The sequence below is a fragment of the Penicillium soppii genome (assembly GCF_028829465.1).
Source record: "Penicillium soppii strain IBT 18220 chromosome Unknown utg000003l, whole genome shotgun sequence".
Lineage (NCBI taxonomy): Eukaryota > Fungi > Ascomycota > Eurotiomycetes > Eurotiales > Aspergillaceae > Penicillium > Penicillium soppii.
In genome coordinates, this window is record NW_026643233.1 from 3215620 (window position 1) to 3237370 (window position 21751).

The window sequence follows — 21751 nt, forward strand, 5'->3', positions numbered from 1 at the left end:
ATACAATGAGTCGTACGGATCCCGTGTTAATACTGCAAGAGTCCTCACAGGCACAGCAATGACTGTTGTCTATGATGAGTTGTGACGGGGCGGAGATTCAAAGGGATTGTCGACGTTCTGTATTGACTAAAGAGACATTCGAATAATGTTATTCACAGGCGAGCCGCCCACGCTAGAGAGCCGCCCAACTCAAAACACCTCATATTAAATATTATTTCACAAGTCGGAACCTCAACAACCACAAGTTTGTTTTATTTAATGATTGGTGTGGTACTATTATAAATCGAGCTTTGTATGAAGGCAGGAGAAAACAGGTTCTGCTATTATGCGGTAGATAATGGGGGCCATCACGCCCGCGCAGCGCAGGAAATTCCTAGGAAAGTAATGGAATTCTTGCTCGATGAAACTAAGATGACAGCAACAGCCAAACTATGATCAAACTGCACTCCATATCGCGGCAGACAATGGTCATGAGACAATCGTCCAGCAACTTCTCACCTATGGAGCTAGCATTAATTCCCGGGATACATTGGATGGAACAGCTCTCAACTGGGCATTATAATCTGATCACTTGGGCGTTGCCCGGCTGCTCATTGAAAGCGGTATTGACGTCGACTTTCCATCGAAGCATTTTTGGTTCCCCTCTTTGGCAAGCAGCAAGCTCGGGCTTTCAGGACATTGTTCAATTACTCTTACAAAACAATGCTAACGTCCACGCTATTGATGAGCGCAAGGGGACAGCTCTCCAGGCGGCTGCAAGATCGGGATACCAAGAGACTATTCAGACACTGTTGGATCATGATGCTGTTGTCAATGCTCATCCAGCCGCGCTCGGAACAGCTCTTCAGATAGCCGCATCAGAAGGCCACCTGAAAACTGTCAAGATTCTTCTTGAAAGGGATGTCAATGTCAATCTGGTCGCCGGCGAATTTTCCACAGCTCTCCGAGCAGAATCGAGTATGGGCCCCAGAAAGAGCTTACGACTATCCCGCGACAAACAGGGTGAAATCAACATTCCTGCATTCTATGAACGCTGGGTCGTAGATTTCTCGGGAAAGCTTCTGGAATTTCAAGAAAGGATCATTTGGAGATAATAAAATGCCTTGTCAATGAGGGTGTTGACATTAACGCCCATGGAGAAGGAGATGGATATGCAACTGCACTCCAGGAAGCATCAATTCTTGGTCACCTAGATGTTGTTCAAACTTTGCTTGACAATCATGCGAACCCCAATATCTATGGTGGGGACATCGGCAAGCAGATTGGGACAGCTCTGCAAGCAGCGTGTGTAGCAGGGCATCACGAGATTGTTCTTTTGCTTCTGAGATTTAATGCAGATGCTTATATCCAGGGCGGTCGTCTTGGGTCAGCCATTCACATAGCTTCCACAAAAGGCCGCGACCATATTGTCCAAGCCTTGCTTGGCAGCTCTCGAAATTAGCACGCAGAAATTCTGAAAGCTGGGTAAGCTTGTGGAACACGGAAATTCGTCAGCTCACTTTTTGTCTGATTCGGGAGTTGATGACAATTAGCAATATACGTTCTTTCTATCGATCGATCTTTCTTAAAGCATTGAATGCATAACCCCCATCCCGGTGACATGAAATACCTTGTATGATGAAACGCCCACCAGATACCTGCACATCCGAGCGCCGTCACTCCCAATCCATACTTTTGATATTGCCTGAGAGCAGCAGAAATAATCATCAATTTTTTTCCTATCCGATACCTTTTTTCAAGCCAAGATTATGAACTGTCAAAGTAGCGAGTTGGAGTCGTTCTCGAAATCGGCTTGCCACCTACACACTTAACACCCCAAGCAAGCAGGACCATTGTACTAGTGTATCTTACTTCAGTTCAATAACCTTTTGGTACCATACAAGAAATGTTCTCATCGAGTGGTTATCCCGAGGGCTAGCTACATTTGTCTTGGTCGGGCTTGGCATGATACGAAATCAATGTTCGGAGTTTCCAGACTATTAGGCTGGTTTGGCCGTTTACTGTAACGCAAACTTGGAAACTAGAGGTTTCACTCATAGACGCTGTCAATCAATCCTACACATTGTATTTGGCCATCTTTGCAGCTATACTGTTCGCCTCAAGCTCACAAGCCTTTCCACCCACTCATCTCACCCCACCTCGTTCTTAACACATGCACCACACCACACCACCTGGTTACATCTAAGCCTGCAAAACCACCTGTCTCCAAGAGCTGCGATCCTCGGACTCAAACGAGCCAGACGGAGGAAACACCGCGTCCTGAATACGAGCAACTCGAGTGGTAGTCAAAACACGACCAGTAGCCGAAATCGCCTCAGCCGCTAAGCTTGGATACGAGTGTCCAGTCAATACGAAAGAAGTCTCAAAGCCGTCACGTGGAGTCTCGCCCAGGTAAGCCCGGGACCCGAATCGGTCTGTGACGGCATAGAATCGCCAAATGGCTGTCTCTGTGTCTCCGTTCCACGACACGTACACTTTTGTTCCGGAGGATGTCTTTTCCACTACGATCGCTGGTTCTTCAGTTGGAAGACCTGTCCAGTTGTATCGGAATGCTCGGTAATTCTGGACGCCTTCGCCGAGGAAGCCGGAGTCCATGTATGCGTGGAAGATTGGGGTACCATCGACGAGGAACTCGGTCACGGCGCCCTCAGAGCCCCAGTTGACTAGTGCGTTGCCGTTGGGAAGAAGCTGGGTGCTGCCTTGGGACTTGGCGAGAAGACCATCGGGAGGCTGGAAGGCTTGCACGATCTCTGCGGTCCAGGTCGCCGTGTTGACTGAAATGACCTTGCCCTGAGAGAAAGGGTGGGTGTGGACTTCTCTACCGCGGTGGTTCTCAGTGCCGTGGGCAGAGTTATCAAAGAGGGAAATGATTTCTTCGTCTTCGCTCTGCTTGACGAAGCGTGCGTGATGCTGGAAGCAGAACTTGACATTGGGACCGAGCTCAAAGTCTGATCGGACACCCCCGAGTCGCCAGATGATCTCGCCAGTTGTGCCGTTGATCTTGTGCACCGCACAGGCATCCCGCGCGGAGATCAGATAGTTACCCGAGGTATCCTTGTCCACGGAGTTGATGTGGAAATAGTCCCACGCGTCGGACGAGTTCCAGCCCGCACCCGCCTGGCCGGGGTTGAGAGGGAGGACCGCTTCTGCAAGCTGTTAATCTTCTTCCATGCACACCAATGGTATATGAATCATGGCTCACCATCCGGAGAAACGTGTTCGAGGCTGGACCACTCGAAGAGCAACTCTCCAGTCTGGATGTCCAGTTCTGTGTGAAGTCAGCCAAGTTCGTTTCATGTTCACGGTCGACGTACCCTGGAAGATGGCGTCAACAATCCACTGCTGCTCCGGACTGCCACCAAAGCGAGTCAGATCTCTCGGGACAGGCTGATAGACCTGAAGCAAGGCAGTCTTCTCATCGACCACATGGAACTCATGCTTATCCATTAATTTATGATTTCCGGCACGGAGCTCCCGGATGGTCTCGTAGTTCTGGTTGAGGATGGTCGCATGGCCATGCCCATGTCCATAGCCCGGGTTATGGTCACCCTCAAAGCTGAACAGGACATCCTGACCATTCCACCGAGCCTTCTGGAAGTTGGCCGCCCAAATGGAGAAGTAGGTATACCCCGACCAGACAAGTTCGCCGTCATCGCGGACAATGTACGGGGCTTCTTGGCGCGGTCCATGGAACTGAGGTTCCGCCCACTGGCCCGGGAAGGGTGCGATGAAGAGGTAACCCTTTTCGACATCCTTTGTTGCCGGGATGGTGATGTTCAGGCGAGGCGGGGCCAAATCTGTTCGGGATTTAAATTGCCAGTCTGCGGCAGCCAGTGGCATCAAGGCCGTAGCGCAAGCGATGGCTTCAAGTAGCTTCATGATTACTGGGCCAGCGATCAGTCTCCATGATGCCGGTCATTGGTAAGATTGGGTACATTAACCTTAGTTTGGTATTCTGCACTGTGAATTTTTTTCACTTTTGAATATCGGCAATTGTTGAAAAAAAGAGAACAATGGGACTCTATCCTGTTTAATATTTGGAGTACAACGTACAACTAGAAGGTTCATCGTGGGATAGTGCAACATTGGCATCATATGTCGTGACTTTAGCGGGGGCGATATTCCATTCTTATTACCCGATCGAGTGCCCGCTTCGTCGGCAATGCGCTGACTGGTGAAAGAAATTGTCTTGGAAAAATCTTGGATATTCGTCTCTTGAAAATTTTTGTCTTATTATTCTCCGATCTCGTCATTCCAGAGATCTTGCTTATTGACTTTACCCGATCCGCAATTGAGCCCTGACCATGGCATCCCAGAACGGACATACGATTGTAAATAATGAGCTCGAAAGGTCGTCACACAGTGAAGAACAACCTTTATTGGAATCGCACTCGGATGAAGTCCCGGAATGGAGTCCTCCGGCAGGATTTATCCTGATTCAAATCGGTAAGTTTATCGCGTACATCCACGAATGTGGTACCTTGAAACAAGAAATACTAACCTTCTACAGCAATCATGGCAAACGTCTTCCTCGGTGGCTTTGACGGCACAATCACGGCCTCGACCTATGCCGTCATCAGTTCCGAGTTCAATGCTGCAAATACAGCATCGTGGTTAACTACTTCATACCTAATCACGAGCACCGCTTTCCAGCCTCTCTATGGCCGTTTCTCTGATCTGCTGGGTCGCCGATCTTGTTTCTTCACAGCAACTGTCACTTTCATGATCGGGTGTCTGGGCTGTGCCGTCGCCCGCGATATCATCTTCTTAAATATCATGCGCGCCTTGACCGGTATAGGAGGCGGAGGGTTGATGACCATGGGTAAGTACATGTTTTGAAAACCAACAAATGAAACGCTAATCAGTTGTACTAGCAACTATCATCAACTCCGATTTGATTCCCTTCCGCCAACGCGGAATGTACCAGGCGATCCAGAACGTCTCCTACGGCTTTGGTGCGATCTGTGGTGCCTCATTTGGCGGTTCCATCGTGGACTCAATCGGATGGCGTTGGTGTTTCTTGCTGCAGGTCCCTGTGTCTCTGTTCGCCTTGGGCATGGGCTACGTGGTGCTAAAATTCCCAGCGCGCAATACCGAGTCTGCAGATGGTCGACCGAAGGGAATTTGGCACCAGATCGATATGCTGGGCGCAATTTTGCTCATCTTGGCTCTTTCGGCTCAACTTGTCGGCCTCAGCCTTGGCGGAAACATTCTTCCTTGGACCGACGTCTGGGTAATCATCCCGTTGGTTGGAAGTGTGATCTTGCTGGTTGCGTTCGTTGCTGTTGAAGCCACGACCAAGGCCGTGCCTTTAATTCCACTGAAAATGCTGCGCGGAACACTCCCAGTCTCCACACAAATCGCCAACGTCTGCGTGGGAATGGCGGCTTATGCAGTAAGTACACTCGCCTCGGCCATATGAGCACAACTAACGCAATAAAGTACCTTTTTACCCTTCCTCTGATGTTTCAAGTCATTTTGCTGGACTCGCCCAGCAAGGCCGGCACGCGGCTCGTCATCCCGTGTCTTGCCACCCCATTAGGTGGTCTCACAGCTGGCATCGTGATGTCGCGCTGGGGCAAGCTCGCATGGATTGTCCGCGCAGGGGCAGCTCTAATGCTTATTGGCAATACACTTGTTATGTTGCTCCGCTTCAATGACTCTGAATGGAAGTATCTCGCCTTCGTCATTCCTGCCAACCTTGGTCAGGGCATGGTGTACCCGGGGATCCTGTTTACGTTCCTAGCCGCCTTCGACCATTCCGGTAAGCTGTACTCCTGGTTCCAACAGGAGTTTCGATTTTATTTTCCGAACCCAGAACCGAGGCGTTCGGTGGATTTGCTGCTAACATCCCTCCAGATCACGCCGTCTCCGCTTCAACTGTCTACCTCATCCGCTCCCTCGGAACCGTGTGGGGGGTTGCGGTCACCTCAACCATCATACAGAACACATTGAACTCAGGCCTCGGGGAGGCCTTGAGTGGACTACCAGACAAATGGAAAGTACTATTCCTGCGCGAATCAATTTATTTCCATCCCTGAAGCGCTGCTGACCAAAATTCGAATCTTCCTAGGTGATTGACGAGATCCGTCACTCTGTCTCGGCCATTTATGATCTTCCCCCGGACGTGCAGATGGCCGCCCGGTTGGTGTACTACCGCGGAATAAAGACGTCCTTCATGGCGTCCGCGGCTTTTGCCTTCGTCGCGACTGTCGCCGCACTTTTTACTCGTGGGAAAGGACTTCAGCGTGCGGGTAGCAAGTAAGGATACCAAATTCCGTCCCCACAACTCCTGTGGGGAATAAGCGAGGCTTCTACGGTGAGGTAAGCCCGCGTCGAAAACAGACCAGGAATATTGGGTTGGCCCCAAGCTCCGTCGGTGTAGCAAAAAGTTGTTTTTGTTTAGAGAAGTTTGACAACAGCGGAAGTGTAGATAATCGCAGCCTGGAAGCTTGGAGCAGCGAGGATCGATGTGACAGGTGGTGCATTACGCAAGCAATTTGATAGAATTATAAAGGCTTGCAACATGGCGAAGCAAAAATGGCAAGAATGAAAATCATTAAACCGAGCGACACGAAGCAATGCCACTAGCAAAAAAGAATTAAATCAGGATACTGAAGGAATAAGGATGTATGCTCGATATTCAGGCTCGTCTGCGAAGGTGCACAGCGGCCAGGGCTCTGATTGACTCGTTTTTTTCTAAAAATGCTGCCTGATGGTTTGCTACTGCCAGCTCACGACTTTTTTTAATTGGTAGAAAGCACAGCAACGCTCAGGTTAGGCAGCTTAAAGCTAAACTCGCCCTTCTTTCCAGCCTTGATTTGGGTAGTCTTGCTTTTGACAAGGTTGGACCCGCCCACCGCGTTCATAGTCAAGGCATCGGGTGCAGTGAGGATGGTCAAGTCGGCCTTGGTACCCCGGCCAACTCCCTCGAAGGTTAGTGACACGGGGACATCAGATGTGCTGTTGTATACTGCTGCCTTGAAAATGTGCGAGTTGGTTTTGCTATCCAGACCTGTCGCGTAGTAAAGGGGACCAAAGGCATCTGGAGACGTGGCAGGAAGGGTGTTGGTCATGATCTTGTGGTTGAATAGCTATCGCGTTTTGTGTCAGTGAGTTGCGCCTTTGAATATTTAGGTAGACCAAAAGCTTACACTGTAGACATGGTAACTGGTTGAGCGTGCTGTGTCGTCAGGGTCAGAATTGAATGAGAGAATAGTCGGTGACCACTGGTAGCTATCCAAGTTCATCAAGAACGGAGCCTGCAATCCGTTAGTATTTTGTTTTTATTTTTCTTCTTCTACGGGAAACTCACGTAGGTGGTTCCAATGATCTTGTCAGCGTTACGTTCTGCGCCCAATAGCAGAACAGCTTCGGCCACTGATCCAATCCACCAAGGGTACAGAGAGAAATGAGTGTTGCTCCAGTCGATTCCAACTCCGTTGTTGGGCTCAGTAGCAGCAATTTCGCCTTTTTGTGTGTTAGATTTGACTCCCAAAGGATGCGTGGATAACTTACCGAGCAAGATAGGGTGATCCTTTGAGTAACTATCGAACATGTCGAACTTGCTGATGAAGTTGTCTGGAGTATCGTACAGGTGATAATCACCACCGGCGGTTCCAGGAATAGTCATATCGATGGTTGAAGCCAGAACCTGGATGTCGGGGTACTTGGCAGTGATAGCCTTATAGAATGCTGGGAATCGATAAGACTTGTACGACTCCAACCCGTTGTTCAGGTTATCTTCGTTTCCAACCTCGACGTATTTGATTGTCCATGGATCCGGGTGTCCGACCTTAGCGCGCAAAGCGCCATACTCAGTATCCACGGAGCCAGTGAGGAACTCGATCTCGTTGAGTGCATCTTGCACGTAGAAATCGAGTTCATCCTCGGGAATCAAGTCACCGTTCAAGGCAAGGCCACCCCAAACCGCGAGGACTAGAAATGTTTCTTTAGCTAAGTCATGCAAAACAGCAGAATTTACTCACTGGGCTCCATGCCGAGGTCGTCACACCATTCCATGTACTCCACCAAGCCCAGTCCAAGGGTCTCCTGGTATTGCCAGGTGGTCGCACGGCCAGGTCGGTCCTTGAGAGGTCCAATTGTCTCGTTCCACTTCCAGCGGCCCTCAATGGTATCACCCTCAAGGTTGTTTCCGCCTGGGAAGCGGAGGAAAGTCTAAAACCTTGTTAGCATCTAATTTGGCATTTTGTGGAATTTGTTTGCTTACAGGACCCAGATCCTTCATAGCTTGCATCAAGTCCTTCCGCATGCCATTCGGACGGTCATTCCATGTGGGCGGGAACAAACTAATGAGATTAAAATCGAGCGACCCGCTTGATGCTTTCTGCTGATAATTAGCTTCGGAATGCATCAGTATGATTGTCACATCTTACCGAGCCATCAAAAGTCAATGAGAATGTGTTCTTGGTGTCTGAACTCTTTTTCTTCGGGGTAAGAACAAAGCTATGCTGCACCCAAGAGTTTGCTTTGCTCTTCGAAGTGACCTTGGTGCTGGCAAGCACTTTTCCGCTAGGGGAAAGGAGAGAAGCAGTGAAAGACCCAGTGTAGGAGCCCTTCACATAGAATGATCCACTATATTTCTGGGGGCGAACATCAATTCCCCAGAAACCAGAGTTAATCAGACCAGCCGTGCCAGTGCCTTTGACATTGACCGAGGTTGGCAGGGCAGTAGACAAAGGATCAGTCAGGTTCTTGAGTGATAACGATGAGCTCCCAGCGGCAGTCCAGGCATCCAGTGACGAAGGGAACTTAGCACTGCCTTGGAAAGCCCTGTTGCGAATCAGCTCTGCATAGAGACCTCCTTCACCACAGTGATTGATTTCCTACAACTGAATTGAGATAAAGCTCGTACATGCAGAAGTGCTAGACATACCTCTTCCATAGCACCATATTGCAAACCCGATGTGGCATTGCCTCCAGACTTCGCTACCGAAATAGTGACAGCCGCACCATATGACGCAAGAAGCGGCAAGAGAAGATATTTGCGCAGCATCTTGCTGTGTATAGGCCCAACTAGCTCTTTTAGCTCGCTAATCCTATCCCAAATGCATGAAGCACAGCTAACCGGCGTGATGTGGTGATATTTATATACGCACAGCTCCAGCACTCGCAAGGGGTCCCTTGCCGGCTAATTGCGCTTGTTTTTCATTTCATCTCGATTCAACCGGATGCTCCGAGATGAATTAGAGTGGGGAGGGTAGGTTGATCGCTCTACTCCTACAGGACGATGTCTACCGAGAGTACGCCAAGTACCGAAAGTCAACTCCCATTTGGGAAAATCTCCATGAGGAGTGCATTGGGCTAGAGAAGACCCCTCCAAGAGTATAACATCTGGGGAAATGTCGGCACAACTGGGGCCGAGGTAATCGTCCGTTCCTTGCGTAGGATCATGCAACCTTGCATCAGAGCCTTGTCAGGACAGCACCTAGGCTAAAGCCTGCAAGTAACTCCGGGCAATTGATGCTGATTTGAGATTGGGCGCCATCTTCAAGGGGCAGATATTTCTTGGCGGCAGTTGAGGGGTAGTAAACGCCATGGCCGGGAATGTGGGTTGTGATTGACGGGTAAATCGACGTGGCTCTCTCCGCCGCAGATCGTCTCCGCTCAATTCCCTCGATAATCAAAGTCGAAATTGTCTTCATTCTGGGGCATTTGCAAAGACTTTGCATTGAATGAATGCGGTAAGGGGAATTTAAACACAAAACAAAACGATGGGATTTATGCTGCGACCTTCTACCCCTGTCATGTGTTTGTTTGGTTTGGTTTGGTTGTGTTATGTTGCCCTGTTGAATCTCGAACTGTCCAATCCACCTCATCACGATAATATAACACAAACCAAACCAAACCAAACAAAGACAAGATAGCGAGGACGGCTTAGAAAGAGGACGTGATATGTGGCCACTTCAAATACGCCAACCTCCATTCTATCGCCAAAATAAAATGATGATAGAGTATTGCCTTATAATGGAAATATGTGAGGGCAAAAAATGAAATGTGAAATGTGGTAAAGGGAGAAAGGCGTGTCTTCTCCGTTTGTGCGAACAAACGAAAATATATTTATAACCCTTTTCCCCGTCGATCACCGTAGAGCTCGATGTATTTTCGAGGTTGCGCAAGAAGCGCTGATACAAAAATGTGGCTTGCAGTCTACATCCAAATATGCAGATTGAATTACAGCGGGTCAAGTACATAGCAGACGATTAATGTTCCAATATCAAAGGTTGTTTATGAATCAACTTTAGACTCACGCATGTTACATCAAATACATAATGTTTCACAGATCGCCGAATCACCAGAGGGGCTCTTTGTAGAAGCTGCGAATGGTATGGAAAGCCTGGGATTAGATCATAAAAGTTCGAAAGTAACAGCGACAGAGAAGTAGTAGTAGAACAAGAATAAATTTGGGTATATATTATTACTATTTATGTTTCCCCATCAGGCGCAGAGACCTAGATGGGCATATTGAACGGGACAACCAACCAACGATATGGAGTTGAAAGTGGAGAGATGGTGATGGGCGACAAAAATTGAGGTTGGGGCACACCAAGAAGTATAGGACAAATCAATCGGGCGCTCGAAGCGACAAGGTTCCAACCAAACACCGTCGGCATCTGATACAAGGTACCCTGTTAGAAGACAGTGCCCTTGACCTGGGCGGTCTTCTTGAGATCGATGTCTCTAATCATCATAGTCCAGACAATACCCAGGGCCATGATACCGAGACCAGTCGAGAGCATGCGCACCTCAGAGTAAGCGTAGGCCTTTTGGATAGCCAGTCTTACCTCGCTTCCCATAGGGTAGCTAATCTGGGTATCAAGATCTTCGTAGATCATCTCGAAATTGTCCATGGCGGATTCTGGAAGGTACATTTTCAAAGCCTTGGGGAAGGTGTTTGTCCAGATAGCGGTGCAAATGGTGTAACCAGCGGAGTCACCAATGGTACCGACAACATTCAGAAGGGCCAGGGCAGCAGCGACGTGCTGGTGGTCAACAGCGGCTAGGATAGCAATTTGCTCGACCAAAATGAAGACAGAACCGCCGATGGAGATAAAAATCTGGCACATGACCTGATATCCGACTGTCATATCAGGCTTGCGGAAGTAGATCATCAAGCCCTGGGCAAAGATGTATAGAGGGACGGCAATATACAACAGCCACTTGAAACGGCCAGTGCGACTGATGACCCATCCCACGAAGAGGAGAAGCACCCCGGAAACAACATCGAATGTGTTGCTCACGTATCCAGCCTCTGCGATAGTCAAATTGTTGACAACCTGGAGGAAAGAGGTGAAGTAGTTGGCCCAGCAGTAGTAGGACAATTGGTAGGTAGCATCCAGAAGACAGGCACCAATGACGGTTCGGTCGGTGAGGAAGACGATGTTGAGCATAGGCACGGGGGCTACCCACTTCTCGTAGATACCAAAAATAAAGAGCATCGAGAATCCGACAACGAGCATAGCAATAATGTAGCCGGATCCCCAGCCGTTAGGGGCCTCACTCGCGATATCGAAAGGCAGCTCAAAGAGGACCAGGCCAACAGTGAACATCACAACGCCGGGCACTGTTCTAGGTTAGTTTTTGTTGGAGAAAAATTCAGAGAGTACACAATTATACGTAATGTACTCTATATGTGCTCTCTGTAGCGTGAATTGGAATGTAAAATGATACTCACAGTCGAATTGCATAGTCCAGTAGCACACATTCTGGAAGAAGTTACGACCACTTGGCTCCTTGATTCGGTGGCCCTCTCTCTCTGCCTTACGAAGAGTGGTCTTGAGGATGAAGTACAGTGGCGCGGCGACGATAGGGAAGATAATCGCCCAGCAGCCCAGACCCCATCTCCAACTAACTTGGTAGTAGAACTCGTCGGCGACTTTGGGACCAGCGAATGCGGTGATGATGTAGGGAGAGGAAGTGAAGGCAAACGCCAGACCTCGGTTCTTCAATTTGGAAGCATCGGCGGTGATGACATCAATGGAATACTCCATACCACTGAAGCCGATATAGTAGAAGACCTAGGATTGTTAGTGTAAAGACTCCCAACATCTTCATTGAAGCAACAAAGTCTTCCAAGTAGACTCACATAGGCAGTACAATAGATGGCAAAGCTGTCGCAAGCGGCCAACAGCACCAAACCCAGAGTAGCGAAGCAGGTCATGACAAGGAAACCTTCCGCACGGCCCCAGGTATCCATCATCTTTCCGACAGGGATGTAGATTGCCGCCGAGAAAGCATCAGCGAGCGCAGTAGGCACACCGGACAAGGAATGAGCAGTAAAAGAACTCGCGACATAGGGACTCAAGCTAGAGAATACGGTCGATTGGAAGGCGTTGACGAAGTACAGGAACCAGATGCTATAAAGTCCCGACATTAGAGACGATAATAAGTCGAGGACCGGAGCGAAGAACCATACTTAATGAAAAGGAAGGCCAAGGTCTTCTTCGACCAGGTCAGGGTGATAGCCTCAATATCTCTAACACCATGCTGGAGATCTTCAGCAGGCAACTCAGGTTGTTGAAGTTCAGTGTCAGTAGCAGGATCTCTCTTGCTTTCCTCGACAGTAGTTCCCTCTACTGGAGTTGTTTCGGCTGAAGCACTTGCAGCATCATCAGCCGCAAAGCGACTAAAGACTGTGCGGGCCCTTCGAACCAAAAGACGAATACCCATGGCTGGAATTAGACAAGAGTTAGATATGGACTCGAAAGATAGAATTACGGGACAAGCATGGTCCTTATATTTTGTATAGAAATTTCCGGCGATCGGCTATTCGGGAAAAATCAAAGGCCCAAAACACCACGCTATACTGGGACGCGACTAAAATCGGGGACTTTGCGTGGCCTTGACCAGTGATTTGTTGAAGGGAAAAAGAGAATGAAAAGATTTCATCCACTCCTAACCAACATACCAGAGACTAGTGTCCCACCTCAAGCCATTTGAAGCCACTCACTCCACTTGGAAAAACAGGGCAGATCTAATCAGATGTCGTCCTCATCTTATCATCCGAAAACTAGACCGAACCAAGCAAGCGTAGTCCACAATGACCTCGGGAATGACCTTTTCAAGCTTCGCTTGGCTTCGCTTGGCCCCTTGGCGCCAATCAAATATTAGTTGTGGATATATTCTCATTCTAATGACTTCAAGCCATGGATTAATTCTCGCAATTATCTCGCTTGACGCGCAACCCAGGGAACGGTAGAAGAGAAATAAAGAAAAATTCTGAGTTATCTGATCTTACCCGGCGTCGGGTGTACCGAGCCCTAGAGGTTTTATCTGATCAGAAAATTCTTAGGAATTCGATCAGCCCCGATCAACAACCACCGTTCTGAGCTTGTTTGGAATGTTTTAAATCATTTTGGAAATGATGGTCATGAATCGGCTGTCATCTTTGTCGATCGATTGGCTCCATTTATTTTATTCCAGGCATTGTATGTACTGTGGGAACGAGATACTCGGAAACCAACCTGATTTAAAATAGGTATACTCTAGCATAGTCACTTCATCCATATCACCAAGCGCGCAATGAATTGCCTGTTTTAATTTAGTACCTATACAAGGTTCGGAAATGGGCTAACCGTTTGTCTCGCCTCGTCCGAGGGCTGAGTGGAGAAGCGGCCATAGAAAATGTTAGGTGCCCGGCCTCCATTCTAATATTATTACCCCATTAATTTAGCATCTTGTACGAGTCCTTCCGACATCCGAGAATTTCATCTTTCTATTGCCCAACCTTTGGGCCTGATTATATTGGCACTGATGCGTAAACCATTTCATCAAACATCAAACCGGTGGGACAGAATGTTACTCTTGCTGATAATGCCACAAGTTGGTGCTACCCGTGGTTGAATTCAATGGATAGTCTGCATATTCTGATGCGCTTTCACTCATGTTATGACAATGGATTATATACAAACTTGGAATCGAGGTGGTGGAGTTTGAACTAGTTGGGGGTCGCGTAGTCGCGTAGGGGAAGGGAAAAGCTCCGAACATAGGTCCATATTTTCAAAGAAACGATTTGGCTAGTCGGAACAATATTCTGGACCTCTAAGCTGCCAAAAAGCGTGATCTCATCGATCGAGACTCTTCTATCAACCGAGATGGTTTTAATTGCCTCCTGAGGTTCATGAACCAATGAGTCATTCGTTGGCTGACGGTACACGGTCTGGGGACCACCGTATATCTTGACGTTGGTGTAATTTTCGAATCGGGCAATCTTGAGCTCATCACTTCTCAAATACCCAGGAAATTGAATTATCCAGAATGACTAACAATCTCTAGCCTAACATGGTAAGCGAGTCACTCGATGAAGGTAGGTAGTGTGGGTGAATGCGAACAACTTAATTTGGTGAACTCCATTCTTCCGATTTGTCAAGTATACCCTTGGTAGCACGATGATCTGGTCCATAACAGCGCTGTGTAACTAGATACACTCAGTCATCATAGCGACAGCTTGTTTCCGCTGCCCATCGTACATCTTTGTCCTGGCTAGTCTGTGCATAGTTTTTGGCGCGCTAAGATTTTCGAGTCCAAGCTTTCGTTTGTTAATGTCAAATGCTGCTGCGAGTAATGCTTCAGTCTCTTTCAGATGCGATGGCCCCACATATATCGGGCACGTTGCCCATGATGTGGGCTGTGAAGAAATGATCCGATCCCAACGTTCTTTCCGACATTTCAAGCACTTGCATGGCCAAATCCATCCCATGAACAAGTTTTCCTTGCTCGGTACAGAATGAACACATAGTAGTCATTGCAGCGATGGTTTCCTGGTTGCTTGGGCCCAATTCTCTCAAAAAACGCCTGATCGCTTTAGTCAATCCATATCTCCTCACCTTCCTCGTACTCTTGCCTTTTCTAGTGCAGACATGCCAAAGCGTACAATACACATGATTTTTCTAGGTGATCAGGTCCATAGACTCTAGTCTTAATCTTACGTGAGCCAATTTCTTGTCGCAATATGCACAAGACGATGCATCTTCAAAATGGGTTCTTTCTCCTTCGCATGTACGAAGGAATAGAAGATTAGGACGCCAATTGTTTCTCTTTGTCAATCTCACCATCGTAAGGAAGGAGGCATGCTGGTATATCTTTTTCCGCCATGCAACTCATGTAAGATAACCAAATATCTACGAGAGGGAATTTCTGTTGGATTTGATGGAGAGACACAGGCCATGTGATTGCCACAGGGGTTTGAATGCTTTTGTACCAGCCCTCATCCTCCAAGTCTTCACCCAGAAGATCAATGGCGGTTTGTTCTTGGCCGTCCAAAAGATGCACATACCCCTTGATCGTTGTACCGTTTTTATTGATGAACGAAGCAGCCTGAAAGATGGCCAGCGGGAGATAAGTCCACCGCTCGAGAAGTTGCCAGATGCTGTCCACGTCTTGAAGGACCTCTTTTTTCACTAAACAATTTCGCAAAACTCCAGCGCCCTTTTGTTCATTCATCTTGATGATTTAGATAGATTCTGCACCAGCAAGATGCTAGGCTACCTTATTGCTTTGAGTCGTAAACACAATAGCACCTTAATCACTGACGGGGAGCTAGTTCTTGAGGTGTTCAGATGCTGGATTCTTGGTTTTAGTCCACAAACCATGATCGTCCACATTATCAAGAATGAGCAGCCATCTTCCAGACTCCGGGTTACTCAGATGTCTCTGAACACGAATTTTCTCATCTCCCTGTTTGGGTCGGAAGTGCTTATTCCCAGTTGACTGGCTACAATTCGGTATGCTTGTCGAAGAGACGCCAAATCCCAGCTGGAAGCCAGAAGATAGAACAGTCTGCGCACAATTCTCGGGTCTGAAATGTCAGTTCCAGCACGATTGAGGACTTACCCCCCCCCCCCCCCTTCCGAACCAAATAAGGCAATTCTTCTGGGCACCATTTCGCAAACAGTCTGCTTGCCATTTTTTCCACAATTCCTTGGTCCACATATCGAGAATTTCTACCAAAAGAACAACCCACCGTCGGGGTCTGTTCGACAAGAATGGGTTCTTTGAAGAACGAAGATTTTCCAATAGAGTATAAGGAGGCTTGATATTCTTCTGACGCCACCCCCATCTAAAGAGTGCAGGCAAATCCTCCATATGCTAAATGGTATTGGGTCCAATTTCAGTTGGTAGAGCCATGGTGATTGTCAAAATCGGACTCGTTTCACTATCGCCAAGGGATAGCAACACGATGTATAGTTGCTTTGTACCAAAGGAACCAAGTTTGATTTAGAATATTGATAGGTATGTTTTGTAAAAACAAAGAGAGAAACGCATAGGCTTTATGTTTCAAATCTCCCAGCAATGTACACTTCAGACAAAGCGCTTAGCAACAGAGAGGGGATTAGCTTCCTGCCGATCGAGCGCCTGGCGATGCGCTGTCGATGTATGGAAACCCTCGGCTTTGACGCAATGATAGCAAATTATAAGATAATCTTTGTGCCTCAAAAGAAAGGAAGATGAAAGGACACTGAATGCTAAAACTCTGGTATATACCTACATGGCAATGACCATTGAATATGGTGAGGAACTAAGTGTCTTGCAAAGAAATTCATCAGCTCCCATGTTAATGGAGAGTAAGTTATAGCTTCCCAGATCTATGTAACCGCCCAGGTATAATTCTACGACAGATATTGCTGTAGAGCTGGCTTTTATTGGAGCCAAGTATTCATCGGTCTACCCTTAATTTATTATGCGCATGAACTTAACAAAACGCGGCATCTTTACAAGCCACTTGAAATCAAATTAACCCATGGATGCAATGATCAGGAACTCGAATTAGATTTGAGCCTGTTCTTTTCAATAATAAAGAAACTTGAAAAGGGTCAAAAAAGAGTCATCGCAATTGGAAAACGCAGCATTCTGTCCTGGAGCACGGCAGAACATATCGAGAAATTCCAACGCCAGCAATAAGAAACGTATCGTCGATTTCATTGATCGTAGAGCCTAGCACATCTCGCAGCACTCGACGCATTCTGCACAGCATTCACAACCCTCCTCGCAAACGAAACAACAACACAGCACGGCCAGGCTAAACAAACGCAATGCATGTTAGTGGTGTTCTAACTGTCCATAATATGATCGATACTTACCAAGAGCCGAGACAACCACCTCCACAGGGTGCCGACTTGTTGTTTTGACCTCCAGTATTCTGATCTTCATATTTCATCTTTGAGCGTGTGAGTAAATATCACTACAGAGCCATCTGCATCTGCCTTAACATACCTGTTGCGGAGGAGGTCCTTGGGGAGGGTATCCCGGCTGGGGGTAGCCCTGTGGAGCATAGCCCTGCGGAGGGTAGCCTTGGGGTGGGTAGCCCTGCTGTGGGTAACCCTGAGGTGGGTAGCCCTGCTGTGGGTAGCTCTGCGGAGGGTACTCCGGCTGTTGTCTGCGTTCAAAAAGAGGATCAGAACCAAATCCAGCATATTGACTCAGAGACAAGTTCGTTGCAGACCGAACAACTTCTGCGGTCGCAAAGTGCGCAAAGGTCGAACCGGTCTCGATCGTCGCATATTGCGAGCTTCCGCCCAAATGCGACCACAGAGTTTGACGTTCGGGTGTGTGAAGGTGGTCGAGATACGACTTACTGCTGGTATTGTGGGTACTGAGACATGACGACGCGAAAGGTTCTGAAAGAGCGGCAAACGGATTAGCGACACGGTCCAACCAACGGGACAGGGCCATTAGGCGCCTAGGGGAGATATAGGCAAGGGCCGACAGAGGATGAGCGCCACGGCGGTCATATGAACGTACCTGGGACCGTAGAGGTTGGTTGAGTAAAGAAGGCTGCTGTGACGATCGACCGGGGTAAGCGAGCGAAGCAATCGCAAACAAAGAAGGGGAAGAAAGGGAAGTGGTGAGATGGGTGTCAGAAAAGAGGAGAAAATAAAGCGTTAGGCCACTTACTTTTGAAGGTTGTATTGCAGAAAAGAAATTGATGGGGTACTTGGGAGGTACTTTGCCGGTCTGCCCGAAGAGAGAGTTTGTTCGCCAAGTGCTCCGGTACGCAAGGCTGAGGTACCGCCCAAGTACCCCCTATCCCCTACGTATTTCTCCACACGGGCCGAGAATGGCTCATAGTAAATTACTTTTGTTTGTTTGTTTTGGTGTTCCTGTATCTTATTTGAGAACGTTTATAATCCGACCACATATTTTAGTACTTGAATCCATAAAAGAATGATAACCTCGGAAATTTAGACAGAGAAGTACCTAGGAAGTACTCCGTACCGAGAAAGTTCACAAAAGTAAGACCACACAGCCACAGTTCTGCCAGCCCTATCGCCCGACTAACGCAGTCAGCCACATTTCTCATTACCTGGACTCTCCGCTATTGGTCGGGGAACCAGCCACTGGGCCATTTCCCAACTCCACCTGAGAAGGCGGTCAACCATTTCACAGCATTCTTAAGGTTCCTTTCTGTGTTCTTCCACCTCATCAGTTGGGCCTTGGCACTTGACCGCCTTTAACGTTGCTGCCTGTAATTTTCTGAGTATTCGGTACTTGATTTTCTGTACCATGGAACAAGCCCGATGCTTGTACCAGCTACCCGCTACAGTTCTTCCGGTTCTTATTGAAATGCAAACATTGATTACAGAGGTATTGTTCTTGATTCACAACTATTTTCAAATATTGCCTTATCAGTACCGGTCTCTCGAACGATGACCTGGTTGCTCCATTTCCCCAAAAAATACAATATATCACCAAAAAGAACCATACTCCATATTAACCAAGATCCAACCATTAATAATCCCAAATACGGTACAAGAACTTGATAAAGTAGTGCTATAGACGCAAAAAAAAAACAGACGAAACAGAAGTACGATTGCTCACATGACAGACGGGGATGTATTAGACGACTGCGAATCCATGAAAAACAGCGAACCCAACGAAGGATCCCCAATGCTAAGGCCCATCTCGAATCTGAGCTCAAAGGGCCTTGCTGGAAACTCAGGGACTTGATTAAAGTCGTCAATCGTCACTGACTTAACCACATGCGGAAGGCGATCTTCCATTCTATATTCAGGATATTCAGGCGCAAAAACATCGATGCCAGAATCGACACTCTGGACGCTGCTGGCAGGTTTGGCTAGAACCTTCGAGTCCAGTGACGGTATGTCTACTACCTCCTCTTTCAAAACCATCCAGTGTTTCAGGACTTCCATTGACGGTTTATTACCTCCGCCTTTGCCGCCGCGCTTCTCGGAATCTTTGCCGCCGCCTCCACGACCGCGCTGACAAGGATTGAAGTGAGTGCGGCGGAGATGCGCTGCGGCGTTGTAATTTGCGCCGTAGCGCTTCCCGCTGCGACAAGCTTTGCAATTTGCGAGGAAGTTCTGGTCCGACGAGATATCTCGACACACCCACACTTTGCGGATGGATGCGTGCGCGCGCTCCATGTGTCGGCGCAGCTCGTGGTCTCCGTGGAACCCATCTGGTTGGTCACTGCAGAGATTGCAGTATATCTTTTGTCGTGGGGGTCGGTGAAAAGATGCCTTGGGTATCGCGGCGACTTCCTTGGCTGTGCCATCTGCCGAAGAGATGCGGACCATCTTGTGTGGATCAATGCGGTCGGAATGGAGAATCTCGCGATAGGGCATCTGCTTTGGGGCGATGGGGCGGGCGCCGTGGGCGATTTGCTCCTGGGTACGGCGCGTGGCGCGAGAGCTCTGGGCTGCTGAGGTATTTCTGTTGATGGAGTCTGATGTGTTCGTGCCCACGGCATCAAAAGGGAGGGACTCTTGGATGATGGGGTGGCGTAAGATGGAGGTGGGGACTGCAGAGCTTGAGAATGACATGGGGTGGGAGAAGGGGAGGGACATTGTGGGATCTACGTCAGGATGCACTGAAAGAGAGGAATAGAGATTTTGAGACGGCACGCTGGAGGTGGATGTTGGCACCCACTCTAGCGGGATAGAGCCAATGGCCTCTTCATGGGAAGGTTTTTTCGAGTCCAAGGGCGAGTCCAAAGTGAACATGTTCATTCCTCCAACCAAGGGAGAGTCGGTGGTCCAGCTGCGAGACATATCCGTTGCAGTTACTGAGGCCTGGCCGGTCCAGGATGTTGTCGGTCCAGAGTATTTTGGGTGTTGCGTTGGTCCAGTCCGTCCATGGTTTGCAAGCCCGAAAGCGAAGGCTGAGTCATAGGCTGTGCTGGGGGAGTTGTCCAAATACCGAGAATATTGAGGGAGCGAATATTCGTTGACTTGGAAAGGACGACGCTGGATCCGGACTGAGCCGAAGGGTTGGTGTTTGCTCATATCGGCTGGCTCGTTCCAATGAGAGATTGGAAGTTGTTGGCTTTGGGAGCGCATCATAGGTGTTTCTCCGCAGGAGCGTTTCCGTGGTAGGTCAGGACAGGATGACATCGACAGATCGCGTATTAGATCGACTGAGTGATCTGAGGTCTACTTATTATTAGTACAAGGCTACGTCCACGGGTATGTAGTGGTTAGGGTAAGAGACGAGCGCGGGAAATGGGAGAGAGATAGGTGGGAGTAAGTATTCAATGTCTCCAGGGCTTACATACACTGGCTCGCCGTTTCCCTACGGGCTTTCGTTCAATCCGGTGGTTTGCGGCCGGGATGCACTGGCTTAGCTGTTCGATCCAGAGCTCATTTCGTTCCGATTCCGAAAGATGGGAGTGTTGAACCAAGAATGCTTCGCGGTATCCGGAGATGGCATTGGTGAATAGTTCGTCATGGATCAGATTGCCGGCCATGGCTGCCTCAATCCCCGAAGTCACTATCTATCAGTAATAAAATGAATGGAGAACGGTGTAGTTCTGCGAAGTGTTAGCACCCATCCATGGATTCAATTTGACTAAATGTATATATGAACAGTAGTAACCTACATGGATCTAGAGCACCTTGGGTTAAAGAAAATCAATTATACAAAAAAGTCGATATAGGAAGAACATGGAATTTATCAATGCAATAATCTGACAAGTTGGGGGAAGAGGGAAAGATTGGGCGAGAAAGAGAGAAAAAAAGAAGACAAACGTTTTGATCGACAATGAGATGAGAATGGACAAAGATACGAGATTTCACCTATATATGTATGCGTACATATGTAGGTGACTCGTTAGTCCTTAACAGTAGGCTACTATACTCCAACAAACAATGGAAATAGATCACCAGGTCTAGACCTAGAGGGCCTCGGGGGAATGGCCATGCTCCCAAGTATCATATTTGGGTTTTATGTTCGTACTCCCGCTGTAACCGCTTGTCCAAGGAAAAGTGACTTATTTATGTAGTTACCCCAGGCTGTATGTATATGTAGTAGATCATCTTTCTTTGTTTTTTCCTTTTTCGTAAGTAAAGGCCACATCTGTTTGGCCTCGGGTCAGTTAGAGTGATCCGGTTCGCTGCCTCATTTTTTACATCCATTTATCTGCTTCCTGCAGTTTTCTTCAACCAACAAACGCTTTGCTTCTCTCCTAGGCCGTATAGTCAAAAGGTGGCTGATGGCCCTGACACAAGTACGTTTTAAGTAAAAAAGACCTCGATAGTAATAGAAGAATTTTACAGAATTAATTATTGAAACAAAAGAAAAATAAAAGAAAAATGAAAAAAGTAAAAGAAAATATAACCCAAACATCTAAGGGATCCTATTTATGGCCGGACTAAGATCGCTCGGGCGCGTTCATTGCTGCCACGTTGTCTCTGGACATGCAGATGACGACGGTAGTTGCTTCTGACGAGTGCCCAACGAGATATGAAGAACGAATTACAATCATGGAATAGAG

At 48.0% G+C, this 21751-nt stretch overlaps 9 protein-coding genes across 9 annotated transcripts; 2 read left to right on the forward strand and 7 right to left on the reverse strand.

Annotated features, from left to right (window-relative positions):
• Positions 1-431: 431 nt before the first annotated feature.
• On the forward strand, positions 432-1441 carry N7529_003361 (ankyrin repeat domain-containing protein; the record flags this gene model as incomplete). Its single annotated transcript, XM_057238888.1, has 2 exons — positions 432-1040; positions 1079-1441. 2 exons carry the CDS (start codon positions 432-434, stop codon positions 1439-1441), a joined length of 972 nt encoding a protein of 323 aa, XP_057101499.1.
• Positions 1442-2181: 740 nt separating this feature from the next.
• N7529_003362 (arylsulfotransferase family protein) lies at positions 2182-3879 on the reverse strand (the record flags this gene model as incomplete). Its single annotated transcript, XM_057238889.1, has 3 exons — positions 2182-3146; positions 3203-3268; positions 3315-3879. The coding sequence occupies 3 exons, from the start codon at positions 3877-3879 to the stop codon at positions 2182-2184; spliced, it is 1596 nt and encodes a 531-aa protein (XP_057101500.1).
• A 425-nt stretch (positions 3880-4304) lies between these two features.
• On the forward strand, positions 4305-6265 carry N7529_003363 (MDR family MFS transporter; the record flags this gene model as incomplete). Its single annotated transcript, XM_057238890.1, has 6 exons — positions 4305-4446; positions 4511-4822; positions 4875-5395; positions 5443-5764; positions 5860-6002; positions 6074-6265. 6 exons carry the CDS (start codon positions 4305-4307, stop codon positions 6263-6265), a joined length of 1632 nt encoding a protein of 543 aa, XP_057101501.1.
• Positions 6266-6746: 481 nt separating this feature from the next.
• On the reverse strand, positions 6747-9016 carry N7529_003364 (alpha-L-arabinofuranosidase A; the record flags this gene model as incomplete). Its single annotated transcript, XM_057238891.1, has 8 exons — positions 6747-7094; positions 7155-7262; positions 7316-7470; positions 7519-7938; positions 7989-8178; positions 8231-8347; positions 8397-8846; positions 8897-9016. 8 exons carry the CDS (start codon positions 9014-9016, stop codon positions 6747-6749), a joined length of 1908 nt encoding a protein of 635 aa, XP_057101502.1.
• A 1636-nt stretch (positions 9017-10652) lies between these two features.
• Positions 10653-12690, reverse strand: N7529_003365 (Major facilitator superfamily domain general substrate transporter; the record flags this gene model as incomplete). The annotated part of the gene is made up of 4 exons (XM_057238892.1): positions 10653-11584; positions 11696-12038; positions 12107-12377; positions 12437-12690. 4 exons carry the CDS (start codon positions 12688-12690, stop codon positions 10653-10655), a joined length of 1800 nt encoding a protein of 599 aa, XP_057101503.1.
• A 2346-nt stretch (positions 12691-15036) lies between these two features.
• Positions 15037-15462, reverse strand: N7529_003366 (Acyl transferase/acyl hydrolase/lysophospholipase; the record flags this gene model as incomplete). Its single annotated transcript, XM_057238893.1, has 1 exon — positions 15037-15462. The coding sequence occupies one exon, from the start codon at positions 15460-15462 to the stop codon at positions 15037-15039; it is 426 nt and encodes a 141-aa protein (XP_057101504.1).
• A 96-nt stretch (positions 15463-15558) lies between these two features.
• Positions 15559-15902, reverse strand: N7529_003367 (uncharacterized protein; the record flags this gene model as incomplete). Its single annotated transcript, XM_057238894.1, has 2 exons — positions 15559-15817; positions 15853-15902. The coding sequence occupies 2 exons, from the start codon at positions 15900-15902 to the stop codon at positions 15559-15561; spliced, it is 309 nt and encodes a 102-aa protein (XP_057101505.1).
• Positions 15903-17095: 1193 nt separating this feature from the next.
• N7529_003368 (uncharacterized protein) lies at positions 17096-17691 on the reverse strand (the record flags this gene model as incomplete). The annotated part of the gene is made up of 2 exons (XM_057238895.1): positions 17096-17176; positions 17233-17691. 2 exons carry the CDS (start codon positions 17689-17691, stop codon positions 17096-17098), a joined length of 540 nt encoding a protein of 179 aa, XP_057101506.1.
• Positions 17692-18833: 1142 nt separating this feature from the next.
• On the reverse strand, positions 18834-20752 carry N7529_003369 (uncharacterized protein; the record flags this gene model as incomplete). The annotated part of the gene is made up of 2 exons (XM_057238896.1): positions 18834-20411; positions 20534-20752. Coding segments are annotated over 2 exons (1797 nt in total), but the record flags the coding sequence as incomplete, so codon positions are not given.
• Between the last annotated feature and the right edge of the window lie 999 nt (positions 20753-21751).